The sequence below is a fragment of the Chelonoidis abingdonii genome, chromosome 1 (genome assembly GCF_003597395.2).
Source record: "Chelonoidis abingdonii isolate Lonesome George chromosome 1, CheloAbing_2.0, whole genome shotgun sequence".
Lineage (NCBI taxonomy): Eukaryota > Metazoa > Chordata > Testudines > Testudinidae > Chelonoidis > Chelonoidis abingdonii.
In genome coordinates this window covers 208235818-208258718 of record NC_133769.1, presented here as the reverse complement: position 1 = coordinate 208258718, position 22901 = coordinate 208235818, and the positions used below count along the sequence as shown (strand labels likewise).

Sequence of the window (22901 nt, the reverse complement as noted above, 5' to 3'; positions counted from 1 at the left end):
TTTAAATTAAAAATAGATTTCTCATGTTTATTAATTTTGGAAAGTGAGAGTGATTAGTTTGGATGATTTTTCCCTTTCAGACTGACAGATACCCACAAGACTACCTCCGTTGGTACCACTTCCAGAAACAGGCATTCCAGCACCACACATTTGCAGGGAGAAAACGTTGGGAATCTTTGCTTGACTCACAAGGGAATCAAAGAAAGTCTCCACCGAACTTGAAGGCTAGAGTAGGTTGGGAAAAGAAAAAGAAAAAACAGATAAATACAGGATTATTCAACTGCTTTTAGAATCATTTAAAAAAAAAAAAAAAAAAAAAAAAGGTTTTGTAGAAACAAGCAAATCAATCACATAAAATCCCTCTTCACTGGATGAAGATGAATTTCTGACAACTGTGTGATGAACAAACACTCCATATTCAAATTAATTAAAAGGAGAACGGAACAGACAAGCTTTTGTCATTTTCCTTTCTCTAGATATTTCTCATACACATTTTTATTCTTGGCTATTGTTACATGCATCCAAAAGACATCATGTACTCACTGATTGCAGTATTGGCTCCTGACAAATTTCACTGCTAAAAGCGCCCAAGGACACTCCATTTCTGCAGAAGTATTTGCCATATATTGCATTGTGGGTCAGCAGAAGAATCAGGAATCAGTTTTCCCTGCCACTTCTCCGTGGTCAAATGGCAGCATTTTAGAGCAGAATCATCCAGCATTTCAGATTTTAGTTCTAATCCTCAGTGTCTTTAAGTCTCACCTTCCTTCCTTCGGAAGGGGCGGAATATCAAAATGCACTTAATTAACTATTAGTTTAATAAGTGGTGTCATACACTACATATCTAGTATGTAGTATCTGTGCCCCCACGCTAGCCTTTACACTTTCTATAAAAGCAGTTAGACTAGGCAGGTTTTATACCAAGATATATCAGCTCTGCATTTTATAACACTTGGCTATTTGTTTGGCACACAGAATACAAGGGACTGATCCTGTGAGGTGAGCGCCCGTAGAACTTCACAAGACCAAGGCCTTAATAAAAAGAGCAAAATCCTTGAGTATGTAACATACAACTGATACTCACTTATAACACAATGTGTTAAGTTTGAGTTTCTGGATTTCTCAGCGCAGCACAATGAACGTAGAGTTAAAGTAGTTTGGGGGGTCTGATTTTCATTTCCAGATCTCCAGAGTTATTGTAAATTTAATCTTTTCTCTCCAAATTTCCTGGTTTTTTAAGAGTAGGGCTGTGTGTGGTTTATAAACATAACACACGCTATGCATGTTTTTGTAAAAGTTCCCCCCCTTACATTACAGATATACATACTCCGACTCAATGTACATTTGGTTTTTGTTTGTTTGAAATAAAACAAGCAACGGGGGGCTTTGTCTAGTAGATGCATCAGCTTCCAAGCAAGTATAAAGCGATTTATCAAGAACGCTCCATGTCCCAGCCTTATACGTATTAGGAGACGTGTGGCGTCCTACAAGACTTTACTTACCCTGTGGTCAACAGCCAACCCTTCCACCACTAGAAGACTGTTCAGCCCAAATGAGCAAAAACTGGATCAGCAGCCCCCAGACAAGTCTAAATCCTCATTGGGGGCACCAGCTCCATTTAGGCTTGCTGGGATCTGCCAAACCTGATAGGCTCCCAGTGGACATGCGGTAACTGGCAGGAAGATTTGACAACTTTGCCTAGGGCTTGTGGAGAGAAGCAGGAGGAGAAAAAACAAGGCATCTAAAGCCTTCAGGGGAGTGCTCCATGACATTTGAAATCACCTCCCTTCATTACGTTGTTTTTATTTTTGGCTTTGTTTTAATCATGAAAGGTGGGGTGGAAGAGGAGCCTTACCTTGGCTAAGGCATCATAGGCCAGTCCAAGGATCCCATGCCATTTAACCCCCGGTAAAAAGAAATTCTCAGATTCCAGAATGGTAGCAATGTTGATAGTGTAAGTGCCATTGATTCCCTTTGGAATAGTAATGACATCAGTGCCAAGCACTCCAGTCCAACTTCCTTGCGTATACCGGACAGTGACATCAGTGCCTCGTGACTTATATGTACTTGACCTATACAACAGGGCAGGAGACAAAAAAGATGCTATAAAATAAATGAACTGCTCCTTTGTGATGCTAATCATACAAATGCTGTTTAACAACATTATTCCTACTCAAGAAAAAAAAAAGTGACTTTTTGCAAACAAATCACATATACTCAAGGACAATTGTAAGGGAATGAAAAGAGAAAGTTGACCCCCTGTTCTGGTATTTAACCCCTTCAGTGACTAAACTCTTCAGAATTTGAGATAGCTTTTTAATCTGGGATTGTACATGTCTAGTACAATAGGACCCTGATTCTGGCTGCACCACTACCACTATAGAAATAAATAATAGTGCATTAAATTTACAGTGAGAAGGTTGGTGAAGCTTACACAGAGCTCTTCTTTGGGTCTGAGTTAGTTTCCCAGACTTGAAGAGCTCTGTGTGAGCTTGAAAGCTTGTCTCTCTCATCAACAGAAGTTGGTCCAATAAAAGATATTACCTCACTCACCTTGTCTCTCTAATATCCTGGGACCAACACAGCTACAACACCACTGCAAATATTCAATTTACAGGAAACTGAAAAGCTCTGTGTTCAAAACTGAAATGCCAAGCTAATTGAATAGTTTTAGACAGACACCTAATTAACATTATTAAAAATTCCATTTTGGGTAAATAGGAATGTAATTCCTAGTTACATACCAACAAAAAATAAGTTATATGCATTTCAGACCATCTGAATTGTAATTCAAGGAAGGAGACAAATTTAATAGTGACTCATTGACTTACAGGAGGAGGGAGAAAAGTTCTTTATAGACTAGGGGCAGCAAAAGTTTAGGAACAGCAAGTCAAAGAGAAGGGCAGAAGGAATCATGAGTTCTAAAAGGAAGGAAGGGGCAAATCCATACAGGGTTTTGGAAACTAGAAATGTTATTAGGTTTGGAGATTGACAAGGAAACAGATACAGTGAGGTTGGTGCGGACCTACTTCCTGAAGAAAGTCTGAGTACAGCATTCTGAACTCTAACATTGAGCACTTGATTCTACACCACTAAAGTCAGTGGGAGTTTTGCCCTTGACTTCAACGAGAGAAGGATCAGAGCCTAAGCAAGCACATGTGTGCAGGGCTGGAGAGGTGAGGATTGGTATCAGAAAATGGAATTGCCATAGCCTAGTGCTTTGTTTTCGGACAGACATGCCAGCAGACATTCATTAAAAGCTAAAAGTGTAAGTCATATTTAGGAGCCTTGACAAGGCACTAAAACACAGAGCGATTAGGATTTTATTTTGAATGCCCTGTTTTAACAGGAACACAGCCATCACCTCGTGAACTTGAGGAGGATTATTTTTTTGAACATTACAGGAGAGCAATGAAACTCAAAATTTCTTTCAATTCAGTTTTGGTCTAAATTTCCGGGCACTCAGTGTTTTAGTGCCAAATGACAGGGCTCAAAATTTAGTTCAGTGTGACTTTACTATCACAGAGTAAAAAAACCTGCCTTTGCTGAGAGCTTTTAAGTTAGTGAGTTTTATAGTGACGACGATATATGTGTAAATACATAAAAAAAATAATATACATGTGCAAGCAATGTATAATTTAAATATATAGCAAGGAATATACTTTAAGGACAAGCTGTGCTTGTTGAACCATCTGCACTTGGTTCTCACATTTACATTTATATTCAGTTATATATGAAGATGTGCTGGATGAAAATTTTTTGCGTAGTGTAGGATTTTGATACAAAACTCGCCCGGGGGTGGATACAAATCCCCTAACCTCTCATGTTCATGGCAATCTTGAGGAAGAGAGCAGCGAGCCTGTGCAACACAGCATCTCCTCCCAAAGTTGTGCATTGTATCTTTCAAATCACAGTGAAGTTGAACAGTTTGCCTTACATGCTTTTTTATTACTACTGCTACTACAACATATAAATAAAAATTGTCCAACCTCCAAGGACAGGCAAATTTTGACTTTATAACCTGATACCATTTCCCCAAAAAACTGGGGGGGAAACTCCACCAAAATGGTTATCACATTAACATACCTCAGCACATTTTCCCCCTGAGAACCAACATAGCTGTGAATATTTTTGTTTTAAGGATTCCAGATTTTTTTCCCTCTCCCAAGAGGGAAGTGGAAACTGGTCAACTCACTTGCTTCCTCTCCTGTGAACTTACTCTGTAACAGGACCTTCCGTAAGCTCAGCAGAGCCAGGGCAAAAACACATGAAACTTATTAGGTCAGTAGTAATGCGTGTGGTGTATAAGAGACTGTGTGAGCATACAAGGTGTCATAAATGGATAGGTAAGGTAAGGGTTAAGTTTCTTTTACCTGAAAAGGGTAACCGAACACCTGACCAGAGGACCAATCAGAGAACTGGATTGTTTAAAGTCAGGGGCGGGAATTTGTATACTCGGGGTCTTTGTTTGTTTTCTAGCTATGGGAAACAAGTCTTCTTCTAATTTCTCTCCTACATACTTCTTTCTTCTAAACATCTGTAAGTGACCAGGAACGCAAGTTAATTCAGCTATGATGGTCTTTTGGGGTGTTTTACTGTATGTTAATTTGTTGTGCTGGTTTAATTGGGCTATCTTTAAATCAGACGTTTTTCTTAATATTTCTTATAAGCAAGATGCCTGTATGAGTTTCTTAATGCAAGATATTGGTTTATATTTTCTTCTTTTTTTCCGATAAAGTTTTCTTGGTTAAACTGTGAAAGTTCTTTTCCTAGGGAGGCAAAGGGAACAGCCAGGCTGTGGGCTATTTTCCTATTTGGGTCCAGGGAAACGAGCAACTACAGGGAAAGAGACGAAGAATTCTCTCTGTTCTCTGGTGGTTACAGTTTTTCCTCATTCCTGGAGGCAAGGGGGGTGGCAGAGCCCAGCTGTGGGTATTTTGTCAATCTCCATTGTCCTGAGGAAAGCAGAAAATGGTTTCCTTGGGTCACACAGGTTAGCCGCGAGGCAAGCCGATAAGGAGGGGGAAGGGGTTATTTCCCTGCGTTTAGCATCCAGGGATTGGGAATGCTGGTGGTCCCACCAAAGGGAGGGTTGGGGACACCAGAGGGAGGAAAAGGGGGATCCTAGGCCCATAGATTAATCCTGATCCGGTGCACGAGAATATCCAAGCTGGTAGTGAAGCTTGGGGGAGTTTCAGGTAAGCCCCCAAACTTTGGACGCAAAAGTCCAGGTTTGGGACAGGACCAGACTGGTGGACACTAAAGTCCAGGTCTGGGACTGGACGGCTAGATTACCACACAAGGTTGCACAGAAGGCTCCCAGTTTTTCTATATTATCATCAAATTCTCTAGAAAGGAGAGCTCCTTTCATGCTCAATGGAAAACTCCTTAAGAAACCCCAGCCTGGTCTGCATGCGATTCCCACAGCCCTCGTTGAAGAGAAAGATGCAAGAGCTTTCTTTGGAGCTCAAGCTCCAGTCCGAAAAGGGGGAAAAGGCAAGCAATCTCATGAAGCAGAGTGTCAACTTTCTTGCATGCCCAAACAGCTGGTCCATGAACAAAAGACCAAATTATAGTTTCAAATGCTGCCAACCATCCACCCCTGCACAGGGGGCCCATGGCTATTTTGTTGGACTATCAGGCAGGCAAACTGCAGTTTTCAACTTAAAAATTTTCACTTAAATTTGAAGCCCTTACGCCTAGTGGTAGGGAAAGAAAAAAAACCTGAACTCCATTCTCAATTAGTTCTTCATAGATTCCCTAAAATATAGGGCTGTCTAACCATTAAAAAGGTCATTGTGGTCCGCTAGAGTCCATAATCTCCAAGAAGAAAAAAAAGAAAGGTGAACTAATGCACCACTTCTAGGGGGCACATCTTCAATGCCACTTTCCTAGTGCTATCTTTAGTGCAGTACATATAGAAACTGTACTTTTGTCTTATCTTAATGACACTTCTTTTCTAATGCACTTATGGATTTCTTTAGGAAGTCTGCCTGCAGGGTCTGACTACCTCTTCTCCATCAGGGGAAAAAACAAACAAACAAACAAACAAACTCACTTCCTTCATGCATCTGAATTTGAGATAGTCTTCTTTGATTGCAGTTTTATTAAGCACATTCCCTGACAAATGTTGGAAATATCTGCTTCCGACAGCATACCTTCATGAACTTCCTGCCAGGTGTGTACCTCAGTCACTAAACGTGTCCCAGAACCAGCTGAGCATCCGCCTTTCTTAAAATTTCAGAAGCAGTCATACCACCTTTAATTTGTCACTGTTACAGTTGTGTTAATGTGACTATGGATATAGCTACACTTGAAACTTCAAAACGCTGCCGTGGCAGCGCTTTGAAGTGCGAGTGTGGTCGCAGCGCCAGCACTGGGAGAGAGCTCTCCCAGCGCTGCACGTACTCCACATCCTCTACGGGTGTAGCTTGCAGCGCTGGGAGCCGCACTGTTTACACTGAGGCTTTACAGAGCGCGAAAGTTGCAGTGCTGTAAAGGGAGCCATGGCCTATGTGTACTTCTGCATTTGCACAGCACCTAGCACAATGGGGCACCTGATCCCAAGTGAAGTCTCAAAGCAGTGCCGTAATATTAAAACAACTCTATGAAATCAAAATAGGATCTGAATAATTGGCAATTTTTATGAAGGAAACTGAAGGGGCTAGGGAAAGAGAGAAGATGGGGGCAGGTAAATTTGGCGGGGGGGAGGGGGGACTGTGTGGGACAGAGTATGGGAGAGCCTGGAGAGAGAGTGTGAGAATTGGTGAGGGAGGTGCTGGAGGATAAAGAAAGGTGCAAAAAAGAGTGGGAAAAATTACAGCTTCCCAAACACCAGAGGATAGGAGCGATTAAGAAGAGTCCTACTCTGAGCAAGCAACGAGATCTTGTGTGAATGCATTTAAGGTTGAATTTGAAGCTTGAAATGATCACACACAGATTAGGGGTGAAGGCTTCCATATAAAAAGCTCAAAAATAGCTGAAGGCTACATATTCATTTATAAAAGGTTACTGTTTTTAAGCCCCCTTTTGGGGGGTGGGGAAGAGGGATGGGAAGAAAAGGAGAAAAATCATACTTCTGATTTCTGAATACATGTGGCTAGCAACACTGAGAGCTATAACCCTTATTCTACACATCACTTTACCTCATTTATTAGGAGAGTGATAACCCATCAGCATCCTGGGGATCTGATGAGACCCTGGCAGAAGTAGTTTTATTCTACAGCGTGTATGTATACTTCCTATATCTGCTCTGGACTGCATGACCAGAGTCAGACAATATCTTCACATGAGTGATCCAAGAATGCTTTGGCTTCTAGTAAGTTGGCCCCAGAATTTTAAACAAACACAGAAAGAATCCCACACAAACCATATTAGCCATGATTAGAAAATACAAGAGACTCCAGCACTCCCTGAAGGGAGTGCACCAGAACTGTTGGGATAAAAAGGACCCTGACTTGCCCCCATGGAAAGCAACTGTGGGGTTGTAGGGCTACTAGCACCCTATTTCTCCTCTGTAGCCCCCACAATGTCTCCTGTGATGCAGCCTACAGTAGCCTCCAGGCTCTTTCTAGGAGGCAGAAGGCACAAGTTGAGGAGGCACCCGAAGCAGCAGGGCACGGACTTCAGGAGCATCACTGACACCAGCACCTGTAGTTGACAGGCATTTTTTTGTGACAGAGGAGTTAATTATTTCTGAGGGAGGGGACAATGACTAGATCTGGGGGAGGGAAGAGGAGAGGGAAATGAATAACTGAAATTTCAGAATTTAGTTTATGTTGCTAACAAAATAGAAAACGTATATTGAAAGCCAAACTATTTGGAAGTCTTTTTCTTTAGGCCCCAATCCTGCACATCTGGGTCCAGATCCACATAGGCACAGCAGTCTGCCCACGTTGCAGGATCTGGGCCTTAGACCAGTGTTTTTCAAAGTTCAGGTTGCGACCCAGTACTGGGTCATGGCATGTAAGACACTGGGTCACCTTGCTCAGCACCCAGAGACCCTGGCTGCTCTGGTCAGCACCACCGTCTGGGACGTTAGAAGTCCCATTGGCGGTGGTGCCCAGGTAAGGCAGGCTAGTTCCTACATGATCTGACACCGCACTGCGCCCTGGAAATGGCCAGCAGCGGGTCCAACTTCTAGGCAGGGGGGGGGTCACAGGGCTCCATGCACTGCCCCGTCCCAAACGCCGGCTCTGCACTCTCGCTAGCTGGTTCCCAGCCAATGGGAGCTGGTGGGGGGGTGCCTGCAGGTGAGAGCTATGTGGAGCCAGACCTGCTGCTTGACACTTCTGGGATACAGCATGGTCCACGGTGCCAGGACAGGCAGGAAATCTGCTTTAGCACCCCCACTGCGCCACTGACCAGGAGCCACCAGAAATAAGTCTGCACCTCAGCCCCCTGCCCCGAGTCCCCTCTAACCCAGAGCCCCTCCTGCACCCCAAATTCCTCATCCCTGGTGCCACCCCAGAGCCCTTACACCCTCCTACACCCCAACCCTCTGCCCCAGCCCTGAGCCACTCCCAAACCCCAAACGCCCAGCTCCCTTGGGTTGCAGGCATCAGTTTTCTTCAACTGGGTACCCAAAAAAACCAAAGTTTGAAAACCAGTGCCTTAGACTAACCCAGGGGTCGGCAACCTTTCAAAGTGGTGTGCTGAGTCTTCATTTATTCACTCTAATTTAACGTTTCGGGAGCCAGTAATACATTAACGTTTTTAGAAGGTCTCTTTCTATAAGTCTATAATATATAAATAAACTATTGTTGTATGTAAAGTAAATAAGGTTTTTAAAATGTTTAAGAAGCTTCATTTAAAAATAAATTAAAATGCAGAGCCCCCCTCGGACCAGTGGCCAGGGCCCAGGCAGTGTGAGTGCCACTGAAAATCGGCTCGCGTGCCACCTTCGGCATGCACGCCATAGGTTGCCTACCCCTGAATTCACCTCTTTTGTACTTGGAGCATACTTTTGTACTTATATGCTACTGTAATAATTTAAAAAAACAAAAAAACAAACATGCAGAGAACAAACCCAAGAAGAATCAGTTTAACAAAACACAAAAAACACTTCAAGTTTGGCTTCAGTCAAAAATGGAAATAAGCTGTGGTCTCATTTGACTGCTAGTTCTGTACCTGTCTTCAGTATTAAATAAAACGTAACCCAATACCTGTTTGTCTTCCTTGAAAACAAATCTGTTCAGGAGAAGTTTCACTGGCAGAGCAATGTGAGGAAAACCTAGCACCCAATTTGTCCATGATCAGTACATGGAATTCTTCCACAATCCCTGTGACGGGTTAGATCACAGAACCCCCCTTGGGAGCTGCCACCCGATGTGCTAAGACTACTTCTACTCCTGCTTTCCCTGCCAGCTCAGGACCCCAGCCCCATGTCTTGGCTGAGCCGGACCACCCAGTCTGCTCCAACACAGACCCAAGGTCTGAATTACTTGCCCAAAGCTGCAGGTTTACCTGAAAGCAGCTAACAGAAGTGTTCCTGTCTTTACACTCAGATACCAATTCCAATGGAGTTCTAAAACCCAAATAATCCGTTTTACCTGAATACAGGGTAAACTCAACATGTTCGCCCTCTGTAACACTTAGAGAGAGTTATGCACAGTTGTTTGCCCCCACCCCCCCGGGTATTAGTACTACTCTGAGTTAATTAATAAGTAAAAAGTGATTTTATAAATACAAAAATAGGATTTAAGTGGTTCCAAGCAGTAACAGACAGAACAAGTCAGTCACCAAGCAAAATAAAATAAAATGCACAATCTATGTCTAATCAAACTGGAATATAGATAATCTCACCTCAGAGATGCTTCAGGTAGTTTTTTCCTCAGACTGGACCCCTTCCAGGCCTGGGCACAATTCTTTCCCCTGGTACAGCTCTTGTTCCAGCTCAGGTGTAACTAGGGGATTCTTCATGATGGCTCCTCTCCTCCCTCTTTCTCTTTCACCCCTTTATATATATCTTTTGCATAAGGCAGGAATCCTTTGTCCCTCTCTGGGTTCCCACTCCCACCTTCTCAATGGAAAAGCACCAGGTTAAAGATGGATTCCAGTTCAGGTGACATGATCACATGTCACTGCAAGACTTCATTGCCCACTTGCCAGCACACACATATACAGGAAGACTTAAAGGTAAACAGAGCCATCTGCAGACAATTGTCCTGGTTAATGGGAGTCACTCATCGAGATTCCAAACCACCATTAATGGCCCACACTTTGCATAACAATAGGCCCTCAGAGTTATATTTCATATTTCTAGTTTCAAATACAAGAGCGGTACATTTATACGTATAAATGATCACACTCAGTAGATTATAAGCTTTGTAATGATACCTTACAAGAGACCTTTCACATGAAGTATATTCCAGTTACATTATATTCACTCATCAGCATATTTTTATAAAACCATTATCGACTGTAACATCACAATCCTCACCTTGCCACTCAAAAATGCCAGACCCTAAAAGCCAGTAAAACCAGGCAAAGAAAGTTGGCTTCATATTTTCCTGTAACTCCCGTACAGTCTCCACAGATCCAAGTCAATGTGTAAAGAACCTCAAACAATAGCAAAGAATAAGAGAATCAACAGATTAAACTATTTTAATGAAAAGTTTCTGTCTCTTCCCCTCCCCCCCGCTGCTAATCACAAAAACGTCAAAGTGCCAAGCAGACCTTCAGTCATTTCCCTTGTTGCCAATTCTTCCTCTAAGGCAAAACACAAACAAACAAAAAACGCCACCAAACCAAAACAGTAAAACACCTCATAAGTCTTCTCCAGGGTTTAAATTACCAAATATTTAACCAAGATGACAAAGCTGGGTATTCTCTTTGGACTCAGTTCTTCAGTGCATGTACCATTAAAACCATACATAACATACATATCATGCAGGAGGTCCAACTAGATTATCCCAGTGGTCCCTTCTGGCTGTAGACTCTTAATTTATGGATATTCCTGGCTCTCCATTTTTAGGTATGTTTGATTGGGAAGTTAGATTTACCTCCCAAGTCCAAGGAATGATAAAATACATGAATGCCTCAGTAGACGTGTCAGATCAGTTCTAAGACAGTAGACTTAGCTACGATAACTGATTAGTTAAAAGGTTTTAGAGACGAAAACTAGATGGATTTTTATGTCCAAACAATTTGAAAATGTAACTTCAAAAAAATAAAAGGATTAGGCTAATTGAAAACTCAATGTGACACAATCTGAAATATCATATTAAAAACCTCACACAATGGTTCCAGTAAATCCTTTGTGGAAAAGTAGCAAGCTATAATCACCAACACGTATTTTTGAGCAATATGAGAAAAAGAATGTTCAAGAACGTTTTTCTTGACAATCCACTTGCAAAAGTCTCAAGTGGTTTCCATCCATTACCAGAGAACGTTCTCACTATCCCACTTCAGGATTACTGAAACAGATCCTTGTGAATGGTAATTTACACACTAAACTAACAACACATTAAAGATTGTCAGAGCACCTCATAATCCCCAGCTATTGAAGTGATCCAGATAGTATTCAAGATAATATCAATCTACTTGCATATTATACTGCTGGACTGCTCAGTTACAATGTTTTGCTTGGTTTATAGAAAAATCCAGCCTGTTGAGCAGGCAATAGAACATACTTCATGAATAAAACATCATACAGGACATTCTCGGCAAAAACAAAACTCTCTCTTTCTAGAACACTGAGTTCAAGGTTTCCTCTAAAACCCCATTGTTCCAAGTGGTTTTCCTGGATACTTAAGGGTAGCAAGATAATTTTCTGATCTACACAAAAAACAGAATTAAGTTGAAATTAAGGATGTATATTTTGTCATTTGAATTAAAAGAAGCCACAAAAAAAAAAAACTAGACACTCAGGAAATTCAGAGTTAAGGTTCCATTTCTAACATTGCACTGACATTCTAATAAAAAAGGACACATCCATAACTTTTTCTACAATTTTACAACAAACCACTAATTCTTCCCTTTATCCCACCCCCTTTTTTTGCATTTTTATAACTGTAGTGGAAGTGTATACTGCTGCTGTTTAATGGAATTGAAATTGCACGAGATATAATTGAAGGGGAGGAGGGATTTGAAATTATTTTTATTTCCTTTTAGAGCAATAAGAATAGGCACCCATCTTTAGCCTCTGTAAACTGCAATGGGATGGAATCCTGGTCCCACTGACATCAATTGTAAAACTCTCCTTGCCTTTAGTGGGTTCAGGATTCCACCACAGTATGTCTATGCTTTAAAGAAGTGTTTGGAATTAGAAACGTGTGATCTATCCATGTTTGTATGTTCAAAGTGCTTGTGCTACAAAGTCTTATGCTATGTTTAGTTAGGATTTGCTGAACGTTTTTGTTCCTCTCTGCATTCCTTCAGTGTCACTTACCTTTTGTTAACTATCTCCCAGAAGTGAGTTACAGTTGTGGTTAGTTTGGTTAAAATCATTACATACACAGCAAAGAGAAACCTTAACCCTGAGTTTCCTAGATTTCAATGTCCATTTTTCCTGCCAGTTTTTTCCAAAGATGACATACACAAAACACTGACATGTAATTACAACCTTCAAGTGTTTTGAATGGAATTTCTTGGGGGGAACTGGGGAGGTGTAGATTTGTTTTTAAATGGTTCTAAATCCTAGAGATAAGACCTGTCTACAGATACTAAGAAGTCCCTGGAGAAGAGAAGGAGGACAAGGAAGAATACCCTCTCCCTGCCCAGTCTGTTGGCCATGAAGTCTCCTCATAACCCAGTCCTCACCTACCAACCTGTGAAAGTAGTCCCTAAGCTTCTAACTTCCTAAAGTCTCTATAAAAAGGGAGACCCCACTCTCTGATGGTCCTCAAGATAGGGGATCGTTTGCTACACAGCCTAGGAGGTATATGGGAATTAGGCTCTCCTCTTGTGAGCCTCAGGATGTCGGGGGGGGGGAGCACATGACTTATGAGGAGAGGCTGAGGGAACTGGGATTGCAGAAGAGATGGGTGGCTCGGGGGGGGGGGGGCAGGAGTTGGAATTTCCTCTCATTCACAACTCAGGAGTAGAGCTAGGTGAAATTTTTCAGCCAAAAAATGCAGATCCAGCAACATTTGAACATTTTGCAGACATTCATGTCAGTTTTGCTGACTTGTTCATGTAAGAAAAAAAAAACAAAAAAAAAAACCAATTCCAAAACAGTCAAAGCCTTTCCTTTAGCCATTTTAAAACAAAACATTTCAATTTTTTTAAATTCAAAACAGCTTTTGGTTTAGAACCTCTCTTAATGTATTACATTTGAAGGCATTAAAAATGCTCTAAATCCAAGTGAAATGTTTGGTTTGACCTACAATGATTTTTTTTTTTGCCCATTTTTTCTGAGTTGCCAGCAAACTGAAAAAATCTGTTATTTGTACAGCTTTACTCAGGAAGCTATCAGGTGATCGCTTCCCCATAACACTTATATCCTCCTTAAAACCATTATTGAATAGGGGTTGTTCAGTTGGCATACAAATTAAGAATATTAAGAATCCCAAGGATAGCATTGAAGTGGAAATTCTGGAATCTTCAAAAATGTTTTATTTCTAGAATATACTGTGCAAACTCTGCACTGGTGTTTCCTATATAAAGTGCAGTCTTATCTGTTGCCATATGTCTGTGGAAATGCAATATTTGTCACCACCCTAAGTATGTTTCATTGAAGATATTTTAAAAAGCCAAATATGAAAAACTCACCCGTCTAAGACGTATAAAGAGGTATCAAGAATAGAAAGCATCTTTCAGCATCCCCATCTTCGAAATCAAGGGTCAGCAACCTTTCAAAAGTGGTGTGCCGCATCTTCATTTATTCACTCTAATTTAAGGTTTCGCGTGCCAGTAATACATTTTAATGTTTTTTAGAAGGGCTCTCTCTACAAGTCTATATATTATATACCTAAACTAGCGTTGTATTGTAAAATAAACAAGGTTTTCAAAATGTTTAAAAAGCTTTATTTAAAATTAAATTAAAATGTTGATCTTACACTGCCGACCTGATCAGGCCGCTGCTGGTCTGGGTTTCTGTTCATCTAGGCCGGCAGTGGGTTGAGTGGGGCCTGCGGCCGGGACCCCAGCTGGGAAGGGTCTGGCAGCCAGAACCCCAGACCGGCAGCAGGCTGAGCATGGCCACCAGCCGGGACCCGAGACCAACAGTGGACTGAGTGGCTCAGCCCACTGCTGCTCAGGGGTTCCATCCACTGTCTCCTGCCAGCCAGGATCCCGGCTGCCGGACCCGCTCAGCCCGCTGCCGGTCTGTGGACTCAGCCCTGCCCACATGCAGTGGGTACCTACCTTCTCCCTGGTTCTGGCCCATTCTCTTCCTCTCTCTGCACTGAGCTGAGGGCGAGAGTAGACCGAGCACAGGGCTGGGGGTGAAGGGTCTGGCCAGGAGCTAGAATGAGGGAAGGGGCTCAGGGTTGGGGCAGGAGGTTTGGGTGTGGGGGCACTTACCTGGGAAGCTCCCATTTGATGTGAGGGGTGCAGATAGGAATATGAGTGGGGGTGCAGGAGCTCCCACTTAGTGCTCAGGGTGGGGATGAGGATGTGTGGGGTGCATGGGATGTGGAGGGGAGCAAGAGTCAGAGCAGAGGGCTAGGCACAAGTGAGGGGAGTGCAAGTGTCAGGGTAGGGGGGCTGGGTATGTGTGGGGGTGCCAGAGTCAGGGCTGGGGTCATGCGGGGGGTGAAGGAGTCAGCAGAGGGCTGGGTGGTACAGGGCTCAGGGCAGAGGGCTGGGTGACTGCTCCCCCCCAAACACCTAATGCCCTCCTACTCCTTGTCCTGACTACCCCCCCCGGGACTCCACCCCCCTATCTAAGCCTCCCTGCCCCTTGTTCCCTGACTGCCCCCCTAGAATCCTACCCCCTACCCTTATCCACACCCCTGCACCCAGACAGACCCCCTGGACTCCCATGCCTATTTAACGCTCCCCGCCCCCTGACAGGACCCCCAGAACTCTGGACCCATACAACACCCTCCTGCTCGCCAACCGCTCTCCACACCCTTACCTCCTGACAGCCCCCCCCCCCCCAAACTTCCAACTCCCCCAGCTCCTTGTGCTCTGACCATTCCCTCCAGAGACTCGCTCACCCTAACTGCCTCCCCAGGACCCTCCTTGCTCCCTGTCCCCTGACCTCTATCCATCCACCTTCCACTCCCTAACAGACCCCGGGACTCCCATGCCCCATCCAACCCCCCTGCTCCCTGACTGCCTCCTCCAGAGACCCCCACCCCTAACCACTCCCCGGGATCCGCCCCCCCATCCAATCCACCCTGCTCCCTGTCCCCCGATTGTGAGCTGCTGCTGCCACCACTGCCCCTGCTGGAGGGCTCTAGTGATCTGGAGGGGCAGAGGTGGCAGGCAGCATCTGAGCGCGCAGCCTCCTCCTCCCTGGGCTCCAATTTTCCTGACTCCCGCCGCTCTCCAGCCCGTGCGCTCCTGGCCAGGTGCTTACCCAGCACCGCAGCAGCCGGAGCTGGGGTGGGCAGGAAGTTGCTTCGGGCCCTGCGGTTCAGGGAGCTGGGAAAGTTGGAGCCCAGAGAGGAGGTGGCTGCACGCTCAGATGCTACCCGCCGCTTCTGACCCCTGCAGATCGCCCGAGCCCAGTGTTGGCTCCTGCCCTGGGAGTAGCAGTGGGGAGGCGGCAAAGGACTAGGAGGGATGCTGCTGTGAACCATGGCCACCAGGCAAAGTGGGGTTCCCGGGAAAAGTTCCTGACCAGCGCCATCTGGCTGGCTTGGCAGGAAAGCTTTGCAGTGCCCACCTGAACCTGGGAGTTGTAAGTTGCAGCCACTCGGGGTCCCCTTCCCCACATGTTGCATGGGCCAAGCCTCCACAGCTTAAAAACCCCCCTGGACTTTCTAGTTGTATTTCCCTGTATGGATTAATCTGGGATTTCTATGAGAAAACAACCTATTTAAAAAGTTACAAGATTAAATACTTGATATTTGCATTAACTTAACTTTCAAAAATATGCCCCAACTTTTATTTGCAGTGTTTAAATCAAGAAAACAATTCCAGTTGCAATGATGTATCCTGCTCTTTAAACTGTTCAGAAAGCCATGGGATACAAAGAAATTAATGCAGATAACATTTTAAAAAGTAATTCATCTGATTATAAAACACAGCCACAAAACTAGGAAAATCATGCCAAGACAGTTGGTTTCACACTTCCCACACAAGGAAATGATCAGTAAAGTCAGAAACACATATTATGCATAAGCAGAGTCAATGTCAAATAGAAACAGAAGTTTCAGTAAATAATAGTTTAAACTTAAACACAAACTTTACAATATGAAATCATATGGGAGGGGCCTATTTTATAAAGAATATTTCAAAAAAGCACTTTACATCAGTTGTTGGAAAGTTGTCAGGTCATTTTTAAGTAGACATATCAAAAGGTCTGCAAATCTGTCATTGAACTTATTACTTTGAACACTTGAAAAGGACCAGGGTGATGGGGTTTAGCTACAGGAACACATGATTTTTTAATACAGTCCCTTGTGCTGTCACATTATTTTAAGAAGAGACAAAATGAGTGAGGTGATATCTTGTATTGGACCAACTTCTATTAGTGAGAAGGGCAAGTTTTCGAGCTACACAGAGTTCTTCAGGTCTGAAAAGGTACTAACAGTGTCACAGCTAAACACTAAATCGAACAGATAGCTTAGCACAAGTTATCAGCACATATTCTAGGGGACCATTCAAGGTGAAATAGCCCATTAACTCCCTTGGACAAAAAGGGGAGATTAGTGGGTTGCAGGTTGTTGTAATTAAACATAAATCCAGTATCTTTATGAAGATCATGACTTTTAATGTCTAGCAACTGTGGCAAACTCAGGACAATTAGCTACCAGGAGAGGGGTAGTAATTGGTCCCGGAAGGCTTAGCCCTGGAGGAATAAGGTTCAGCTGGGACAGGGGTTAGCAGGGAACTAATTAGGTTCAGCTGGCCCCAATTGCTGGAGACCTTTTTGAAACCTCCCTGGCAGGGAAGCAAGGGGGGGAGAGAGAATAAGTATCTTTATAAGATACATCACAAGACTTCTTAATAAGTCAGCCAACTGGAGAGATTACCAGGAGAGGGTAGTAATTGTCCCAGGAGGACCTGCGATGGATAAGGTTGAACAGGGTTAAGGGACTAATTAGGTCAGCTGCCATTGCGGGACCTTTTAAACCTCCTGGCGAGAAGCAAGGGGGAGGAGGAAGAGAGAGCAGGGTACTGCCAGCAAGTAGGGGACTAAACTCTGAGACTCTTCTTGCAAGCCAGATGCATCCCCCAGAAGGAGAGGAAACTAGAGCAAGGGGCTGGCTGAGAAGGGATCAGCCAGACCCTGTGAGATTGGGAAGGGTTTTTTTTTCCTTTTACTTTGCCCAACGTGTCTCCAGTAAAAGGGACTGAGCTAACAAACGGAGAGGCAGGTACTTGCCACACAACGTTTTGAATTCAGGTCCCAGGCTCATCTTTGAAAAGTGTTTTGCAGGTTTCCTTTGAGGATGAGGACTGATAGGTCAGATATCAAGTGATTTGTGGGGCCCAACTCATAAGTTCGAATGTTTGAGTTTGCAATATGAATATTACATCATGTCAAAGAAATTAGTCAAGTTTCTCAATTTTCACAGGCTGCATCTTAATACAGTTATTGTTCATGGGCCAAATCCTCTCTCTCTGTATTAATTCTAATAGACAATGTCACATTATGCAGTATTCATTTTTGAAAGTTTATAATAGTGATACTGGGGGAGTGGGGGCACACACAGGTGGAAGTTTCGCCTAGGACACAAATACCTTCCACCGCTCTGGATATAGTTGCATCCTTTTGGCAGAAGCCTACCTAAAATAATTAAACTAAGAAGAAAAAAAAAAACAGCCAAACCCTGAGATGACAACCATGAGGTTCCTTCTCCACTCTGAACTTAGGGTACAGATGTGGGACTGCATGAAACCTTTAGGCTTAACTACCAGCTTAGATCTGGTCTTGCTGCCACCATCCAGATTTCTGAGTTATCTTCTGGAAAACTCTCAAATACCAGTTCCCTTTTCTGGATAGTCTAGAGACTTCTTCACCAAATTCCTGGTGAATACCGATCCAACCCGTTGGATCTAACACAAGAAGAATTTAACCCCCCTTTCCCCACCAATTCCTGTGAGTCCAGATCCAATCCCTTGGATCTTAAAACAAGGAAAAATCAATCAGGTTCTTAAAAAGAAGCTTTTAAGAAAGAAAGGTAAAAATCATCTCTATAAAATCAGGAGGAAATAACTTTACAGGGTAATCAGATTCATAGAGCCCGAGGAACCCCTCTAGCTAGGTTCAAAGTTACAGCAACAAGAGGTAAATCCCTCAGCAAAAAAGAACATTACAAGTTGAGAAAACAAAAATACTAACACGCCTTGCCTGGCTATTACTTACAGATTGAAATACGAGAGACTGGTTCAGACAATTTGGAGAGTCTGGATTGACGTCTGGTCCCTCTTAGTCCCAAGAGGAACCACCCCAAAACAAAGAGCACAAACAAAAGCCTTCCCCCCACAAGATTTGAAAGTATCTGTCCCCTTATTGGTCCTTTGGGTCAGGTGTCAGCCAGGTTTCCTGAGCTTCTAACCCTTTACAGGTAAAAGGATTTGGTGTGTCTGGCCATGAGGGATTTTATAGTATTGTACAGAGGAGGGTTGTTCCCTTCCTTTATAGTTATGACAAGGCCATTTCAATTAATCTGATGTTTATCTTGATCTGATTTTGTGCCTAGATTCTCGTGTAGGAGCAGGATTTTATAATGTCCCATAAGAATTAATGTATGATTTGCTTTCATCCTGTCAGCACCAACTTTTGAATAGCAGAAAGGAATGACAAGAAACAATCCTTATGACTGATTATGGTCACTTTTTCTTTTAGGATAAGTTATGTCTACTATGGTTCCTATACGTATTACAAATTAGGCACTCCAGTTAAATACACATTTCTTTGTTTTACCGGTTTAAGTAGTAAGAGCACTTTGTTAGATCTTATGTTAAGGATATTAGAGGAAGTTGGGGTCTGAAGCCCAATGTGAATTGTTTTAGTTATAAGATTTAGCAAGGCTTGATTTACAACGTATTCTGCTAAATATATATAACTGCTTTCTGTATACCATTGAAGGTTCTGTAAGAGAATGTTTTGTGAGAGATGCATGCAGCAGGAAAAGATAAGGTGTGAAAGCCATCACAAGTGTCCAGATGGTCAAGAATGGCCAATCTAACAATACTTGCCTCAGTTTTTAAATGAGGAGCTTAGGGATAATGGCAGGATGACAAATGGAAACGAGGATATGAGGTAATATTAAACACATCCGAGGTAGAGCCGCAAACTCGACAGCTTAATGGAACTAAATCGGGGGGCCCAGATAATCTTCATCCAAGAATATTAAAGGAACTGGCACATGAAATTGCAAGTCCATTAGCAAGAATTTTTAATGAATCAGTAAACTCAGGGATTGTACCGTACGACTGGAGAATTGCTACTGTTATTTAAGAGGGGGAAAAAAGTGATCCGAGTAACTATAGGCCTGTTAGTTTGACATTTGTAGTATGTAAGGTCTTGGAAATTTTTAAGGGAAAGCATTGAGATAATGGTAATTGGGACAAAACATGGTTTACAAACGGTAGATCATGCTAAACCAACCTGATCTTCTTTGAGAAGGTAACAAATTTTTTAGACAAAGGAATGCAGTGGATCTAGTTTACCTCAATTTCAGTAAGGCATTTGATAACGGTTCCCATGGGAATTATTAGTTCCTCAGGGGAATTATTAGCTACATTGGAAAAGATGGGGATCAATTATGAAATTGAAAGGTGGATAAGGAACTGGTTAAAGGGGAGATAAGAGTTGTGAAAGGTGACTGTCAGGCTGGAAAGAGTTACTAGTGGAGTCTCCTCAGGGATCAGTTTTGGGACATTTTAATCTTTTATTACGACCTTGGCACAAAGTGGGAATGTGTTAATAAGTTTGCGGATGACACAAAGCTGCGAGGTACTGCTAACACAGAGAAGAACCAGGATATCATACAGGAAGATCTGGATGACCTTGTATAACTGGAGTAATAGTAATAGGATGAAATTATAGTGAAAAGCGCAGAGTCATGCATTTAGGGTTAATAACAGAATTTGGTTATAAATTGGGACACATCAGTTGGAAGTACGAGACCTAGAGTATTGGTGAGCACAGGATGATATGAGCCGCCATGTGAGATAGGCCGTTAAAAAAGCTAATGTGGTTTTAGGATCATCAGGCAAGTACTTCCAGCAAGATAAGGAGGTTTTATACTCAGGCACTGTGAGACCTCATCTGAATATTGTGTGCAGTTGGCATGTTTAGGAGGATAAATTCAAACGACAGGTTCAGAGAAGGGTTACTAGAAGATCCAAGGAATGGAAAACCTTGTCTTAACGAAAGGAAGACTCAGAGCTTGGCTTGTTAGCCTAACTAAAAGAAGGCTGAGGTGAGTATGATTGCTCTCTATAAATATATCAGAGGGATAAATATAAGGAAGGAGAGGAATTATTTAAGCTTAGTACCAATGTGGACACAGAACAAATGGATATAAACTGGACACTAGGAATTTAGACTTGAAATTAGACAAAGATTTCTAACCATTAGAGCAGTGAAGTTCTGGAACAGCCTTCCAAGAGGAGTAGTGGGGGCAAAAGACATATCTGGCTTCAAGACTAAGCTTGATAAGTTATGGAGGGGATGGCATGAATGGGATAGCCTAATTTTTGGCAATTAGTCTTGATTATCAGCAGGTAGTATGCTCAGTGGTCTGTGATGGATGTAGATGGGTTGGATCTGAGTTACTATAGAGAATTTTCCTGGGTGCTGGCTGGTGTCTTGCCCACATGCTCAGGGTTTAACTGATTGCCATATTTGGGGTGGGGAAGGAATTTTCCTCGCAGGAAGATGACAGAGGCCCGGAGTTTTTCGCCTTCTCTCTGACAGCATGGGGCAGGGTGCATTTTGCTGGAGGATATCTCAGCCAGCTTGAGGTCTCAAACGCAAGATTTGAGGACATGCCCCTTCTGACCTTAGCAGTTCTATGAGAAGTGAGAAACTTGGAAAAGACCAGGAGACAAATCCAGAAAACATCCATTGTGGATGCTAAAACTGTTAGCAGCATTGATGACCTCAGAGGTGAGGCGGGCACCCCGAAGGGCAAGACAACAAATAGGAAATAACATGGGAAGCCCTGACCAATAACGATCAAATGATAAACATCACTTAGAAATTATATACAGAATGACATTGCAAAAATCCACGAATTCCAATGGGAATTCCAACTATAAAGCTGGGGTGTTTTGCTATGGACTCTGGGTTCATCCTGCAAACCTCAGATCAGACCGGACAAGGGCCCAGCTCCACCACTCGATGCTTCAGGCTGGTCACACTACGCAGTTTAAATGATGTTAACCGCGTACCGTCACACTACACGCTCTTTATATATCGATTGAAAGAGCACTTTATATCGATTTCTGTACTCCTCCCAGACGAGAGGAGTAAGCGCTAAAATCGATACTAAACATATTCGGATAGGGTTAGTGTGGACGGAATCGACGTTATTGGCCTCCAGGCGGTATCCCACAGTGCACTGCTGTCCAGAGCAGTCAGTGATCTGAACTCGGAGCAGCGGGCAGGTAAACAGGAAAAGGCTCGCAACTTTTGAATTAATTTCCTGTTTTGCCAGCGTGGAGCCGTCTGACCAGCAGCAGTGAGCCGATGCAGCCCAAATACAAAAAGAGCTCTCAGCATTGGGACGTACGGAGATACTTGGATCTGATCGCTTAATGGGGAGACAAATCTGTTGTATCAGAGCTGTTGTTACAGAGATGAAATGCCAAAGCGTTTGAAAAAAAAAAAATTCCCAGCTACACGAGTGGGTGCATTGACAAGTGTAACGGAAAGCCAAAGAATCAAATGGACGCTATGGAGGGAGGTGGGGAGGGGGGGGTACTGAGAACTCCAGCTATCCCACGTCCACAGCAAGTCTCTGAAAAAGTAGTTTGCATTCTTGCTGAGCTCCCAATGTCGGTAGGTCAAACACAGTGTCTGCGTGGTTCGGGAATAGCTCCTCAGTTTCTTCCTCCCCTCCCCCCATGTGAAGAAAAGGGAAAGAAATCGTTTCTTTACTCTTTATGGTCACCTTATGTGACTGGAATGCTGCTGGTAGACGCGATGCTGCAGCAGTGAGAGCAGTATCGCTCCTCTCCCTCCTCGGTGGTAGACGGTGCAATGATGACCGATATCATCGTCGCCATCAGCCCATGAGTGCTCCTGGCTGCCTTAGGTGAGGCTGCGGGGGGCGCCTGCGGTAAAAATGGATGAATCTCCCAGTTTATTCCCAGTAGATGTACAGAACGGCTGGTAACCGTCTTCCTCATGAAGCTCAGCCCCTCAGTTGCTGAGCTTCAATCAGCCCCTTCCCTTTCCTGTGTAAAGAAAAGATTCTGGCCTGCCTGGAACTGTCATAGCAGCAGCATGCTGGGGCTCCTCTCCCCCGCACCGCGGTTTCTGCCTGGGACAGTCATAGCCCGGAGGCTGCTCCCCCTTATTTATTCACTAACAAGTCTCTATCCTATTCCTGCTTCTTTATAACTTCATGACACAAATGGGGGGGGACACTGCCATGGTAGCCAGGAAGTTTGGGGAGAGGGAAGCAACGGGTGTGGGTTGTGCAGGGGCACCCCTGGAATACTGAACGGAGCAGCTTGTGCCTCTGATACACTGGTCCTCTTAGTACAGCTTGCCCCATTTCTAGGGGACTGATTCTAATTTTTAGAAACATAAAGGAGGGATTGACTCAGGTCATTCCCAATTTGCTTTTGCGCCCCGGCCGATGTTAGCCAGGGGCGCTCAT

At 43.5% G+C, this 22901-nt stretch overlaps 1 protein-coding gene across 1 annotated transcript in view; it reads right to left on the bottom strand.

Moving 5' to 3' along the window:
* BACE2 (beta-secretase 2) overlaps nt 1-22901 on the bottom strand; it is an 86712-nt gene that overhangs the window by 12363 nt on the left and 51448 nt on the right. The window contains exons 3-4 of the mRNA XM_032791681.2: nt 1856-2072; nt 97-225 (exon numbers count right to left, since the gene is read on the bottom strand). Coding sequence (XP_032647572.1) covers nt 97-225; nt 1856-2072 — 346 coding nt within the window. The remainder of the gene's footprint in view (nt 1-96; nt 226-1855; nt 2073-22901) is intronic.